The sequence below is a fragment of the Pecten maximus genome, chromosome 8, assembly GCF_902652985.1.
Source record: "Pecten maximus chromosome 8, xPecMax1.1, whole genome shotgun sequence".
NCBI classification, from domain to species: Eukaryota; Metazoa; Mollusca; class Bivalvia; order Pectinida; family Pectinidae; genus Pecten; species Pecten maximus.
The window spans coordinates 16,176,115-16,191,734 of record NC_047022.1 but is presented as its reverse complement, the minus strand read 5'-3'; the positions used below and the strand labels follow the sequence as shown (position 1 = coordinate 16,191,734).

General features: G+C 34.7%; 1 protein-coding gene across 1 annotated transcript; it reads right to left on the bottom strand.

The window, feature by feature from the left end:
• Positions 1-873: 873 nt before the first annotated feature.
• LOC117333505 (shell matrix protein-like) lies at positions 874-8,219 on the bottom strand. Its single transcript, XM_033892825.1, has 7 exons — positions 7,995-8,219; positions 5,074-5,163; positions 4,560-4,715; positions 3,872-4,242; positions 2,869-2,959; positions 1,580-1,656; positions 874-1,072 (listed from the first exon to the last, which is right to left on the bottom strand). Exons 1-7 carry the CDS (start codon positions 8,050-8,052, stop codon positions 1,028-1,030), a joined length of 888 nt encoding a protein of 295 aa, XP_033748716.1. The 5' UTR covers positions 8,053-8,219; the 3' UTR covers positions 874-1,027.
• Between the last annotated feature and the right edge of the window lie 7,401 nt (positions 8,220-15,620).

The window sequence follows — 15,620 nt, the reverse complement described above, 5'->3', positions numbered from 1 at the left end:
TATATTTTTTCTCCGTTACTTCCATTTTGTTTATAATAAAGCATAGCTATGCAGTGTATGTTCAAACGTATTCATAACGACTGTATCTTTTTGTACTCCTGGCATATACGGATATAATTTCATTGGTTAATCTTCAACTATAACGTTCAAGACTCTGAAAGGTAAATGCCATCTAGCAGGTTATGGCATCTTAGGCGTACCCTTCAGAAGGCATTAGTTCTCCGTCAAACGGCTGTACCATGTACTGGGTCACCCTGTCAATCATTAATGACGTGTCGTGGTATAAATAAAATTAGAATATAAATCAGACAATACAACTTGTAGACACATATAGACAGGGACAAATGTTAAGCAACATCTATATATATAATTCTTGTGTTGTCTGCAAATGAACATGCAATACGTCCTTGTCGTCCTTTCGCAACAACAAAAGTTATCCGGATGTAGTGCCCGACCAAAGACCCTTCCTTAATTTGTTTATAACTTGAATTGAAACTTTTTGAATGCAATTGTTTGGAAAAAAAATTCCGACACCTTTTGCCACAAATGGCGAAGAAGAATGTCAAGTTTTTGGTCAAATTAATTTGCATAATTTTGCTAGATTTTGGCGATAATACAATATAATTTGTTCTTAAACTAAAATCAACTCTTTCTGTAATTTTGATATAGGTAAAAGCATTTCTCAAAATATGGATGTGAATTTTATCAGAATGCATGCATCAGCATTTTGCTGCGTTGCTGCGAGGACTAATGTCGTTATAAACACTATAGCAATTCAGGTAACTGTTGAAGTAACTTTTACAACGTCTTGTGAAGCATGATGAATAAAAGCAATGAGCAACATTTTACAATGGATATAACAGAAAGCTCGTCACATTTGTATCTACTTTAATTACTAATATAAATTATATTGACAATATTAAATTTTGATACGTTTCATTGTTCACCACTTACATTGTTTGAGCAAATCAATTATTTTTTATATTAATAACTGAAGACTTCCCTCACATGTTCTGGTCAGCTGCGTTTAACTCTGATTAAGAGTTGCTAAAATGGGTTGACATAACCGGAACTAAAACAAAAGAAAAGCAAAATTTTTCATTGTTTTTTTCGTATATGTACGCGAAGTTTTTTTTTCTATTTCATTGCCTGCATTTTCCAGTTAATCATTTCATACCATAACATATGTCACTTCTTTCCCTAGTATTGCTGTATAGTTTCTACACTATCTATTCATAAGGAATTGATTTCTCGTAAACTTGCCTACTTTGGCGCGATCAATTTTTAGTGCCTGTCCAAATTGAAACAGATTGGCGCCATAATGAATTGACGGTTTCAATAGGCACAAGTTTTACACGAATTTGTGTTTCTATATATTAAAGTAAATTGAAAATGACATGCTAGGTTTGAAGTATATTCTTCTACCATAATTTTGCATAAGTTGATAATACAACTTCATAATCTTGCGATAATTCCGTAAATGTCACCAACATAAGCCGAACTCTTTCACATTCATTTCAATTCGATAATGTAACCACCATAACATTGACATAAACCTTTCATATTTTTAAATACTTACTTCATCAATATCTCCATTGTACCCGCGTCCATTACACATTCCTATCCGTAAGCTTCCAGGACTTACTGCAATGTTGCCTGTATAGGGAACAAGTTTATTTTATCATTTTAACGGAATATGTCATAAACATAACGTACCTTGATACTCAATACCAAAAGAAATTTCACAAGCACATCAAAAATAATTACCTTTTTGAAATTTGTAATATTTCATTAGGGACATACTTAGAGGGATTAGAGACTCACCTTGTTTGGAGGCTGACATAGCCTGCGTGACTACTACTAAATCACTACTATTATACAAGCAGATATTATGAGAAAAGTGGTTCACAAGGTAGTATTTATTTCGATAACATTTGTTAGTTATTACGTGGAATTTATTAACCTTTTTATAGATTTAAAAATTGAAATAATTGGACGAGAATTTTTGGAGAGAAGTGGTTCACAATAAGGTAAAGTAGTTAATTCGATGTCATCTCGCTATGTCGTTACTAACAGATAGAGATACTTTCCTATCCCTGTATGTACGTCCCTGATTTCATATATCATTGATACGGAACCCCATAATCATGTTAATGGATAGGGTAACCCGTTTCTAGATAATGAATTGCCGATCAAATGTCTTGCAACGGTCCATCTATGTGTATGGTATTATATGAATGGAGGGAGGTAACCTACCAAAAGCGCCAAAGGGGGATTTTTAAAGAACAATATTTTTATTTGGTGTCGTTGGTACACTTTATTATACATCTAAGTATAGAGAAATGTATTATCTTTTAAACGAACGTCATATGAGGAAGTTAAAAGTATAGCATGTTATGAAATAAAAAACTACGTAGAATTAGATACATATATAAGCTTGCCTTTCAATATGATAGCCCGGTTACCATATTCATGGGCAACTACTTAGTTAACCAAAAACAATGGATTTGACATTTGTTTTGCCTTTCACATAAGAGCTGCTGTGGTACGTTAATTGTGTAGAAATACATGCTTTTCGCATTTGTTCGTTAGGTACTCATCGACTCAATTTCTGCTGAGTTAAGAACACACACCTGTTTAAATAATATCTCGCGCATTCCAAGATTTACGATGCTGTAGATTGGGTCTCCATGATTGTAAAAAATTCTAAAGCGTCATTTACTTGACAAAATGCCTATCAAAGCTGCTGGTATTGCAAGCAATTGCAATCACCGTCTGTTGCTATATCATGAACATGATTTGCAGATGCGACGCACATGACGGTACAAATATTATTCAGCTGTTCTATTAAGTAAAACAAGTACTTGCCTGTCAACGGACTTGACTTAACCTGGTTGTTGACGTTTCCAGTTAGCGCGACACCATCGTACGAATACGTTACAGAGTTCCAGGACCCAGACTAAAAACAAAATCGATACAAATGATTTATTTTGAATAGTTCACTATCCATATCAAAGAATGTAGGATACCTAAACATGCCCTAAAGGTACTTATAAAGCTGCGACCAATCAATGGGATAATTTATACCCAACCCCTCTTAAGTGCAGAAAACATGTAAATTACAGTTAATATAATGTTAATGTGGTGTCCATGTGACGGTAAATAATAATAAAATAAAAGTCAAACACAGATCTGCTGTCTCCCTAGTACTTTCGCGGCTATATCGTGCCGCTCTCCAATATGTTCTCCCCTGAAGAGCGGCACGATATAGCCGCGAAAGTACTAGGGAGAAAGCAGATCTGTGTTTGACTTTTTATTTTATTATATATATATATAGTAGAAATAATGAAATCAACACGGCATTTTCGCTAACGTTTTCAGGCCTTGCTGGCCATCTTCAGGCGATATATCTTCAGATATATATATATATACATCTGGAGCAATTCATTAAAATACGCAAAATTCATGTATAACTAGAACATTGTTACCATGTTAACAGTGCATTAAAAGTAAAGAGGTACTGTCGCATTAGAAAAAATCATTTGTAACGTTGCTTAGCATTTGTTGCTTCACTAAAATATCTAATGTAATACGAATTGTTATTGGATACATTTTATGTATCAAATTTCACATGATTTATGCAAATAAACTTATATGTTTCGGGGAGTCAATAGTCAATACAGCAACGCTGTCATTAGACACTTATATCAAATATGCGAGTATATGAGCTAAATCCTTCGCATTTGTCTGATTAAAGTAATAAACTGCCACGCATAAAATATAATATTGTTTACGATATAGGAGAATATATTTACAACTAGAACAGAATCATTTATAATCACATACAGTTATGTATGATAGGAAGTTCTACCTTATATGGAATCGATACATTCGCCGTGTAGAGTTGATTGTTGCGACTTGTAGTTCCCCTGAAAACGACATTTTGGAGAAGGGGCTGTATGACGATTTCCACACTACCACCGCTATTGTAATAACAGTTTGAAACCAACACTTGCTCTGTATTGGACGCGGGTCCTCTGCTTCGGAAACTAAAAGTAATTCCAAGATGTTCACCAAAATATATACCAGAGTACATCCAGATTGTTAGAGCTCCTCTACCATCAAAAGTCCCGACATTTTGTGAAACACCCACTCTGCCATTGTTGTCCATAGCAATGTTCGTACCACCGTGATCTTTGATAGGCTCGGCATGAAACGGTACATATAGTGGTGCCCGACATCCTATCATTTTAACGAGAGATACATAAATAACAAAATGCATGATTCAAACATGTAATATATAGTAATATACAGGAAAACACACGTATCGAGTAAAGTTCCATTGTTAAAGTGTAGGGAAAATACCGAAAACAGTAAATTTATCTCGATAATGGACAATTCGAGGATCGTTCATGTGGATATACTACAATATATAAAATGAGTCAACTACAGAAGTTAAGATAATAGATGAATTGAGCTGTGACATTTCCTATGAAATAATGATATATTTATTATATAACTCATCGTTACATTCCATTAGAATAAATGAACATTCTTACGTTGTGCATGAAGGTTTGCTTTGGGATCGTGGTCTGAACAGTCGCACGTTCTTTGATTGAAAAGTGTCCCTAATGCACATGGCCTTTTACGCCATTCCCCGTTTACGTACATAAGGAATACACGTCTGTTATTGGAGTGAGCACGTAATTCACACGCTGCGTTAAAAGAACAACGTTCACATTGAGGTTAAAAGGATTAAAAAAGAGTTAAAAAGACACACAAAATATTAGCCCACTTCAACTAATTTAGCCAAAATGATAATAAATCAATATAAATGTATTAAATAAGATAATAATAATGATAATAAAAAACATATGTAACATACTTTTAAAAGTTGTATTTGCTAGGATGTCGCATTTAAAAATATTCAAAGAATCAATTCAATAATTATGTTGATTCAGTTTTAAACGATATCAAGTGCAATGTAAAATCGATTATAATTCAGAAATATTATTCAGAAGAATCAGACTGCAATAAGCATCATCTAGTATAACGAAGAGATGGAATACTTACGTTTTTCTGTGGTAGTTGTTACCCATCTATTACCAGTATCTCTGAAAGTTCGTCGTCTATTGAAAAAGTTAAACTGGGAGGATCCGACCACTGATAAAATACATAATAACTTGATGTCAACCAGGGAACTTTGGATGCAAATGCTATTTTTTTTAATGAATATCACGTTTGGAGTAAATAATTTGATGATATGTTTGTGTAGGTATTTACTTTACCAAAGTACATTATTTTCTGTTTTTGTATTGCAGTAAAGCTCTGAATAAGCGACTAGTACATTATATAGGAGTCGTTAAGAGGGCTGATTTTATGTTAGAGAGAGTATCTATATATAGTCATTTAATCAGTAGCTTTTGAAGACAACACCACATCCGATATCGATGTATGCATTGTTAAATCAGAATTTAAGGTTACACATCCCTATTTGTTCTGAGAACATATTGCTCTATTTTATTTTAGGATTGAGCAAGGTAATTGCTATTTATACACCGAAGACCAAAGAGTACAAAAGAATCAACAAGCATTGCGTCAAAAAACTAATCACAACACTACATGACACAGGATGCACGTTTAAATGTAAATACACTGCACCGGTTTGACTCGCAAATACCATACACATAACTCACGAATTATCATTAAATCTACTTAAACTCCAGTTTTGACACACATAGCTGACTTATTATCATTAAATGTATATGAGCTCCAGTTTTGTCAAACATAGCTTACTGGTTATCATTATATATCAACTGCAGTTTTGACACACATACCTCACTGATTATCATTTAATGTATATCAACTCCAGTATTGACCTATACAGCTCACTGATTATCATTAAATATACATGAACTCCAGTTTTGACACATATAACTCACTGATTATCATTATATATGAATTCCAGTTTGGACATCCATAGCCTCCTGATTATCATTTCATGTATACCAACTTCAGTTTTGACACACATAGCTCACTGATTTTCATTAAATATATAGAGGATTTTGAATGGTTTCTCCGTTTAATATAACATATATTTCACGAGTATGACAGAATATTCGATATTTTCACGAGTGCGAAGCTCGAGTGAAAAATATAGAAATATTCTGTCATGCGAGTGAAACATATGTTATATTAAACGGGATCCATTCAATTTTCTTTTAATTGCATTTCATATACTTAAAACTAAAATGTAAAACATTGAAAAATTAGTAGTCAAAAAGAGCGGGAATCAGTAATGACATCATCTCTTTGTGACGTTACTCCACGTCAACTTGACGGCGCCATTTTGAAAGGTCCTTATCAACGTGTTTTCTGTTGTTATCGGAAAATCTGTACATGAATAGCTTACGTCAAGTGAGCATTTTATCAAAAACTAGTCTGAATATTTCAGAAATATAGCAAAATAACCAATTTATTTATATTCGCTTCGATTGGAAACATCGGCAAGTTTCAATGAGGTGAATACAAAGGTTCGCTCGGATTGGTGAAAAACAGAAAACTTATAATTTCACTGCAAAACTTATATTTTCACTGCAAAATCTTATATTTTCACTTCTAATCGCTGCAGTGAAAATATAAGGTTTATTAGTTTGATACATGTCTATATTTCACTTGCAAAAATGCAATAAATATATGAACTCCAGATTTAACACACATAGCTCACTGATTATAATGAAATGTATATAATTCCAGTTTTGACATACATAGCTCACTGACTATCTTTTAATGTATATGAACTACAGTTTTAACACACATAGTTCACTGGTTGACATTAAACTTATGTAAACTCCAGATTTGACTCGCATAGATAACTGATTATCATTAAATGTATATGAACTTCATCGTTTTGACAAACTGTTCTCATACCCTGTGGTCTTAGGTTGTTCATAGCGTAACCCTGTCTCAACCACCAAAAACAAACAAAAAGGATTTTTGTATGAAACTGAATTAGCAAATTATCACTGTAATCCTTTTTTAACGATTGTACAAACAGCATTTCATGTTCATGTTGTGGTTATAAAAAGGTATTCAAGTGTATCTGTATTGACTCGGTATTTTGAAATGTTTAGTGTAGATTGTAAACGATCTTCCTAAATGTAAGAACCTGTATACTCTCTGCAAATACATACATAGCTATATTATATATTATTTTCCTAGAAAATAGAAAGTGGAAACTTGTTAAATATTTTCAATGCAATGCACTTTTTCTATTCACTTTTTATCATTATTGTTAGGTATTATCATGCTGATTTTTACTTCTTATTTGTTGAAAATTAATTCACGAATTTAAACCATACATATATGAACACGAAAGTTTAACGTGTCAGTTTTGATGATGATATCCCAAATACCTCTATCTATGGCCTTATTTGTAGTTCTGTTCGGTTAATTGAACTTAATTTATTAAAATATAAATGAACTTTTTTTTCAGTGAAAACATTTACTTTAATCGTTCTCATAGATAAATCATGAGTATTGTTTTTCAATATTATATTTATGATACTTTTTTTTTGATCTCCGTGGCATTAAAATATTTGTTCTGTCTCTGATAATGCGGAATATAGATAGAGTATATATGTTCGCATCAAAATTATTTATAATATATTCTCAAATATTACCGATAGATTATGCTGCATATTTCATTCTAGACCAAAGAAACTGATATATTGATTAGTTGATTATTTATATCCGATACATTCATCAATAAATAGTATGGAAGATTATAAATTGGCGGTTTATGTAAAAAAAAAACCACACCTTTAATTTGAATAAAGGAATGGAAAACAAAGCAGGGAAATATAAAGCATTCAATAGCAGAAGAGCGTTATATTCTAGATCTATTTAATTCATTGACCTGCATTAATGTGACATAAGCAGGAAATGCACAAATATATATATATATATCACCAAAACATATCCATTGTACTTACCTAAATGTGTGATAAAAATCCAGACTAAGACACGTGATAGACTAGCGAAGGTAGACATTACAAACGAATTTGGCTCAAAAGACACTTATATGATTCACACCTTAAACAATTTGTCGAATTAAAGTGTGTGCTGTTTTAAAGGCATGTTGTCCATAAGACGTTTCAGATTTTCCAATTACAACCGTAAATATCTCAACCTTTTTATCAGTTGATCACAGTTTGTTCGGTTCTTTTCCAAGTGAAATATCTCATAAATATTAATACTTATTTCTCAATCTATTTAATATTCCGTACAACTGTCACGTCCCGGATTTAAAGAGTGTTGACGTATTGTCATCTGTTGTCATTTAACTGCCCATCAGATATAATCTATACCTTTCAACCACATAGATGAAAACTTCATATGGTATTAAGGAACTTTCCTACCTGTTGCAAGGTAGGTATAATGATCTCGCAATACGCGGGGAGGAGTCACCACATTTGGTGTTTATTTATTTATTTACTTATTTATTTATTGACGATTGGGAATGATTTCGAATTGGCTTTTATTCCATAATTTGGAAAAATACTAAGTTCAGGACCCTGAGTGAACAAATCTTCCATCATGGAGGCTTCACGTTCATTTCGTCTCTCTATTTAGAATTTTCCACTTTTTACAATTAATTTTCCAATATGGTAGCATCATGACTGGGGTATCAATATTGATGATATTTCGTTTATTTGTGTCCCCTCCTATTGTTATAATCGGTAACGGCAATTAAAACCGTTAATCACACTGTGATGGATGTAAAGTTTTGACCTGACATCAGTCAACTTACACCTAGGATACTGAGGCGCGTCCGTACACACATCAAGTAGAGACAGATTTACAATCCTGCCTTCATTAACATGTCAGTCTATATAGGGGCTGAATCTAAATCAAATGATTTGTGGCAACTAAATAATCGGCATTGGAAGGTTCGTCTCTAACGGTTTGCTATAAATTTAGACACATTTACATGTATAATGTATATCGTATGTTAATATCTTCAATTAAATGAATCAGGTTCAGAGGGTTATACATTCGGTGGTCAGATGCAGTTTAAATGGTAAAAGCACCGCTTTAAGCTTCCAATGCACAAATATCACAGCTTGTTAGGTTTATTATAAAATTATTCATCTAACGGTACACATTTATTTTCAAATACTATTTTGCAGACATATGTAATTTTTATTGAAGTAAATATTAATAGACCATTTAATCGAATGAATTTAAATAACAATGAATGCCATAGAACATATATAGTGTGGAGATTTCAAATAAGTATAAGGCTACTCGCAGAATCACAGGACCAATAACTCTTGCAATCATACAGACTAAGGTTAATAGTATTCCGATTAATTTTGACGATTTGGGGAGCCGACTTTTTATGTTAAAACGTTACTGGACGCCAGGTCGATATTTAAGATATCGACCTGGCGTTCAGAAAATTCGGACTAAGTAAAAATAAGTACATTTTGACCTGATTTTCTTCCTAAGATAAAAGCATACAGTATCTCAGGCCCTATCAGCTATGTATGTTGATTATAGTTTGAAAGAATATTAAGGATTATCACAGTTACCCGATCGGACGTAAAAAGGTATGGGGCCACCTGCCCGACAACGTTTGTTTTCAACGGGTTCTTCGGTTTCCTCTCACAGTAAGACTCCTCAGGCGCTTCAATCCGGGACAACAAGCGTAATAAATATCAGTTGATATATTTGGTTTATTTTGTTTAACGTCCTATTAACAGCAAGGGTAATTTAAGGACGTGCCTTGTTTTGAAGGTTGCGGGAAGCGGTCTGCGGTCAGTACCTGGCAACTGTCCAAAGTGGGTTTCGAACTCGCAACCCAGAGGTGGAGGGCTAGTGATAAAGTGTCGGCACACATTAACCACTCGGCCACCGCGGCATCTAGAGTTGATATAAATTGTTTCGTATTTGTTGTAAAATACACAAAGATTTACCGTATGACGCACATGTCATTATTAGTTCTCTGGGGCTATTTATGGCTATTTATAGCTCCGAGAACTCATCATCATCATCATCATCATCATACTTTATTTGCTCCGGTTGGATATTTTAAATACAAGGAAATCGACATAAAAAAAGTAAATGAACAGAGGAATTAGAAGAAAAAGCGAAAAAAAATGTATATACATCGAGATGCAAGCGCGGCATTGAAAGGGATTTTCATGTCCGCGCGAAACAGTTACGTTGGGTTAAGTCAAGACACTACAACAGACATCGCGTAACACGAGCGACAAATCGAACAGATTTCATGAGGAATTGTTCATAGTCTGTATCGTCAATGAAGGGAATTCCTGCATTGGCTCCTAATATGGTGCGGGTGAAGGCAGTAGCATCCATTCTCTCAATGAAATGGAATACAGTTGGACCGAAGGTAATGAGAATATCTTCCATAAAGCTTTGTTTTAGAGCAGTATTGACTATACAATCAGCACACAGATGAATTACTGCGACGTCATGAGACATTGTGCAGAGTGGGCATTGTTCATCGGCACGGCCACTAGGCAGAGCCAACACAGAACATATATAATAAATGTTTTGCATATCGGACGGAGATTCCGCAGCATGCCACAAGCTATATAGGTCATATGAGCAATGAATCTTTTGGAAAAAGGAGAAGTCATTATCATTTGCCACTCGCTTTCTTTGAGAGCCGAGTTTTCGTAGGACCTAATAGTGGATTTCACTATGCGTTTCCATTGGGACTTGGTTGGAAATATGTAAGACCGTAGATATGTCTCCAAATAATAAAGAAGATTGTATTTCCGGAGTACTTTAACTATATCAGGGAAATATCCTTTATGGTTTGCTGGTGTGTTGGGTAACACTGAAATATATAAATGTAGACGTATGGTAAAAATTTGCTTCGGCAGATAGGATTGGTCCATAGCTATCATTTTTTGTAGAAACAGTAGTTTCCTCCGGTCGACTTCTGCTGGGATTCTTAAAAGACCAAGTATAGATTCGGCTATATCTGACCTTGTACGACGTGGTAAACCCAGTATGAGTTTTACAGCGTAGTGTTGAAAACAAGCAATCTTGGAGATTTCTGTTACAGTGAGATTAGTCCAATGTTCACACCCATACAGAATCGACGGTAAAACGACTTTCTTGTAGAGACTGGTTTTAACGACAGGACTTATTGCAGATAAGGAGGGGGCTACACCAACAATAGAATGTAAGGTTCTTCTACCTTTATCACAAGCGTTGGTGATACGTTCAGTGTTAGACAGTTTGGACGAAAACACTGTACCCAGGTGAGTTTGGGAGTGTGAGATATCAAGGGTATGATGGCCTAGTGTCCATGTTTCATTCGGATTCCTTGGAATGTAGTTTCCGATTATTAAAACTTTGCACTTTGTATCACGGGACTCGAACTTCCACTTCATACTATATTTCTGACAAATGTTCAACAGGTGTTGTAGCGAACGCGGAGATGTGCTGATGAGGGTGATGCCATCTGCCAGAGTTGGATTCCCAGAAGGGACCCTATCGATAACGGCGCCATGTTTGCTTTTACTTAGATAGTCAAGTAGGTTATCAATAAACGTTTGATAAAGAAAAGTAGATAAAACACCACCTTGTCGGACTCCAGATTCAACGGGAAACCAATGTGACGTCATACCCTGCCACGTCACGGCGCTCGACATACCCTTGTACGCCTCGCGAATGGTGTTAAGTAGATGGCCTGTGATGCCGACATTAGTGAGTTTACGAAAAAGGCCTGTGTGCCAGACGGTATCGAAAGCCTTTTTTATATCCAGGAATGCAACAAACACTTTGCTTCCCAACTCTATGTTATGAAAAATTGTTTCTTGGAGAGAAAATGTGGCAGTTGTACAACTGAGAGACTTGCGGAAACCGTTCTGTTGGTCGTTTGGAAATGATAAAAGTGAAGTCTTTAGACTGTCATGAATTCTGTTGTTGATCACCGATTCAAAAAGTTTGTATGTACAGCATAAAAGAGTAATTGGCCTGTAGCTTGCGGGATCACCGCGAGATTTGTTAACGCCTTTGAATATGGGAAGAATTATACCTCGTTTCCATACATTGGGCACGTGCTCATGCTCCAGACATTTGGCGAAGAGTTTTTGAAGACACAATATCAGAGTCCGTCCTCCATATCGTAAATACTCGTTTTGAATGAGATCTACTCCTGGTGCTTTGTTGAATTTCAAACCTCGGATAGCGCACTCAACTTCGTCGAAGTTTATATTTCTGTTTAGATCATCGTGATCGAAAATGTCCTTAGGGTCATCAAGTTCGGCGTCGAACATTGCTGCCGGCCTAGAATTAACCTTATAAACAGACTGGAAGTAATTACCAAAAGCTTGCGCAATATCGACGGGAGTGCGTAAGGTAAGAAAAATTAAGTTTAAATGTCTATTTTTAGTAACAATGGTGAAATATGAGCTATACCTCCTAATCGTTGGGACGAGAATCAGTGCAATTTGTGTATGTTGGTTGTTATCTGGACTAATGACAGTATCAATTAATTTTGTCCAGGCAGGGCGTCAACCACTGCTACCTAAGGTATAGTTTACACTGAAGGGAAACACACACGTGTATGTGGTCTACAGTGTAGTGAAGGGACAAGTCCTGAATGTGTTTGTGGACAAATACCCCTGTCTTCGTACATACAAATGCATTGCTTTATATTATCAAATGATAAGATTTAATTGAAGAATTAATGAAAATAAAATACATAAAGTTATATATAGCAAATTTATATAATGTATGTGACATAAAGTTATGTATAGCAAATTTATAATATATGTGACATAAAGTTTTAAATAGCAAATTTATTGTATGTGGTTAACATATAATCAGTATCACACATTACATTATTTAATTCCATACTACGAATATTCCATAAAATTTGCATCAGAATAATTGTATCACACTTAGAGCATAGCATAGTATAATTTATATACAATATTTGTATTATAATACGTGTTTACTACAAGTTGTGAGTGAAATATAACAGGAGATATATATCTTTAATTATTATTTAACTCCTTGTATTGTCGTCAAGGGAAATATCAGTTAAATGTGCAAATCAGCAGATATCATGCAAGAATGTAAAGTATAATCTGTCGAAACCAGGTATTCATGGTTTGTAAATGGCAATATATGAAATATGAAAATTTGCATCAAAATATTGTGACGGGGTTCAAGACACAAACAAGTGTTAATACACTATTTACAGTTTATTTACAGACATTTAGTACATATCCACATTCACCTGAGTGCGCACATCAACAAGTCCTAATCAGAACATCAGAACATCAAAACATACAAAACTTCGTACTATATGGTCACCAAATCAGAGACTCCATAACATGTATGTACACCTTAACATATAAACACAAGCTGACCAAAACATCATTGTCTCCCACTCTCAAGCCACCTAAAAACCTGTTAATCTAAAATTTACTAAATCAACCTCCAGATAACCCTGGGTCTTAATCACACTAGAGCTGTTTAAATTGACCTCTAGTGACCTAAACTCTTCCCTTACTCTGCCCCAGCGTTGACACATACCAGCCAGGATACTGGAGCTGGACTTGTTTGGGTTTTTTCTGATAAAACAATATGGCCTTAAAACTAATTGATTCCAATTCTGTACTTCGTCACTCTCACAATTTACAAGACGAAAATTAGATGATATATACATAACAATTAATCATCTACAACAAATAACTAAAAAGACAATCATGATCAGTTGGTGAGGTGGATATATCTGTTTTATATTCTCAAAATTATTAAAAGAATGGAAGCCTACGAAATGTTTATTACGAATGTCGTTTACCAAGTGAAATTAGGGATCAGAATGGACAGGTTATACTAAGAAGAAATCATACATGTGAAATACTAATCACTGGAATATAATTCACAATATCTCTCTGCTGGAATTTTGAATTTGAAGTTGAAATCACAAGAAATATATCTATATATGTGTATAAGGAAGACAACTATATATATATATATAGAATAAAGTTTAAATGTCCATGTGACGGTAAATAATAATAAAATAAGAAGCCAAACACAGATCTGCTGTCTCCCTAGTACTTTCGCGGCTACATTCTGCCGCTCTTCAAGGGATTATATATATAAACAAACAAAAGTTAACGACAAACTTTTTAGCACTTTCACAGTTCTTGCCGCTCTTCGGGAAAGTCCATATAGTAAGAGTAGGGGCTAATCCTTTTTTTATCAATACTAACCAGCGCAGTGTTTTTGTTTCTTATGTATTTGTTTTGTTTTTCACAACTAGGTAATGTAAACACACTTTCAATTCACAGATATCATGATGGGGTATCAGGTTACATATTACTGTGCAGATCTTCTACCCTCCTCATACCAGCCAGGTTTGGGCTGCTGACCTGTCACATAAATGCTGTAGAGATTAGATAGCCAGTGGTGTGCCTAGACAACCAAAGACACTGAATCTCGGTCTTTAAACGTTGCAAATGTATATACGGCCTTACTATACTTTGAGGAACGTACGCAGTGCGTCAGCTCTAATAGGTGTCCTTTGACCTGTTGTTCCTTGATCTCTAATAATGTCTGTGACTAAAATTTCTTTTCTATAAAAGTAGTAAATATGAACGTATTTTGAACATGCAGATACTCAAAATGTCCACCATGATAACGTACAAATACATTGACATCATTTGGACGACGACAGCTATAGAAATAACAATAATCATATATGGTACAAGAAAATAATTTTAGGTTGTAATCCTAAAATACTGTGATACACCATAACCTTTGTAGCAATCGTTCAAAACAGATCGTTCGTTGGTGATCAATTATTGATTTTCTTCAGTTATCGAGTTTTGACTAATGATGAAATGTAATCGGTTACTAATTGATCGAGGATCGGTTGATTGTTAAATTTGGAACTTTAGCTGAGAAAGTCGTAAGGGCTGCACTGTAAAAGATCGTTTACAGTTGCGATGTTGGTTGTACCAGATCTGCGTCCGCAAGTTATGCACATTAGTCATGCTAGTTCGCACATATTAAATTTATCTTCAAGATTCTGAAGGCAGTAATTTGATTTGTTAACCGTAAAGGTTACCTGGATGTCGTCAGATGATTGTGTCATCACATTAAATGAATAGCACTCACGACAAGATCTCAACAGCGATATTTTCAGTAAATTTCAGACTGTGTGTTTTAATCGGAAAGGAATTTCATACCACTTTCCTGACTATGTATATAATCATATATAATCGCTCATGTTAGAAAGATAACATCCCTAGGTGACTGATTCAATTTAATGGGGTCGACAACCTAAGGACCCGAAGGGCAGTGCCAAAATGGGTCCATTTAGTAATATACTTACAAAATATGGGTCTAGATGCACAAATATATGCACTTTATGTAACTTTTGATTTAAAATGTAATTTCTAAAATAACCAGGTGAGTGACACAGGTCATCTGGGCCTCTTGTACAATCATGAGATGTTGGCAGCGGGCACAATATTAATTATCACGCCCTATATAGCTACATGCACCTAAAGGGGAGGGAAATGAGTAAAGAAGCAACGACAAGCCCTCGTTGTGCATTA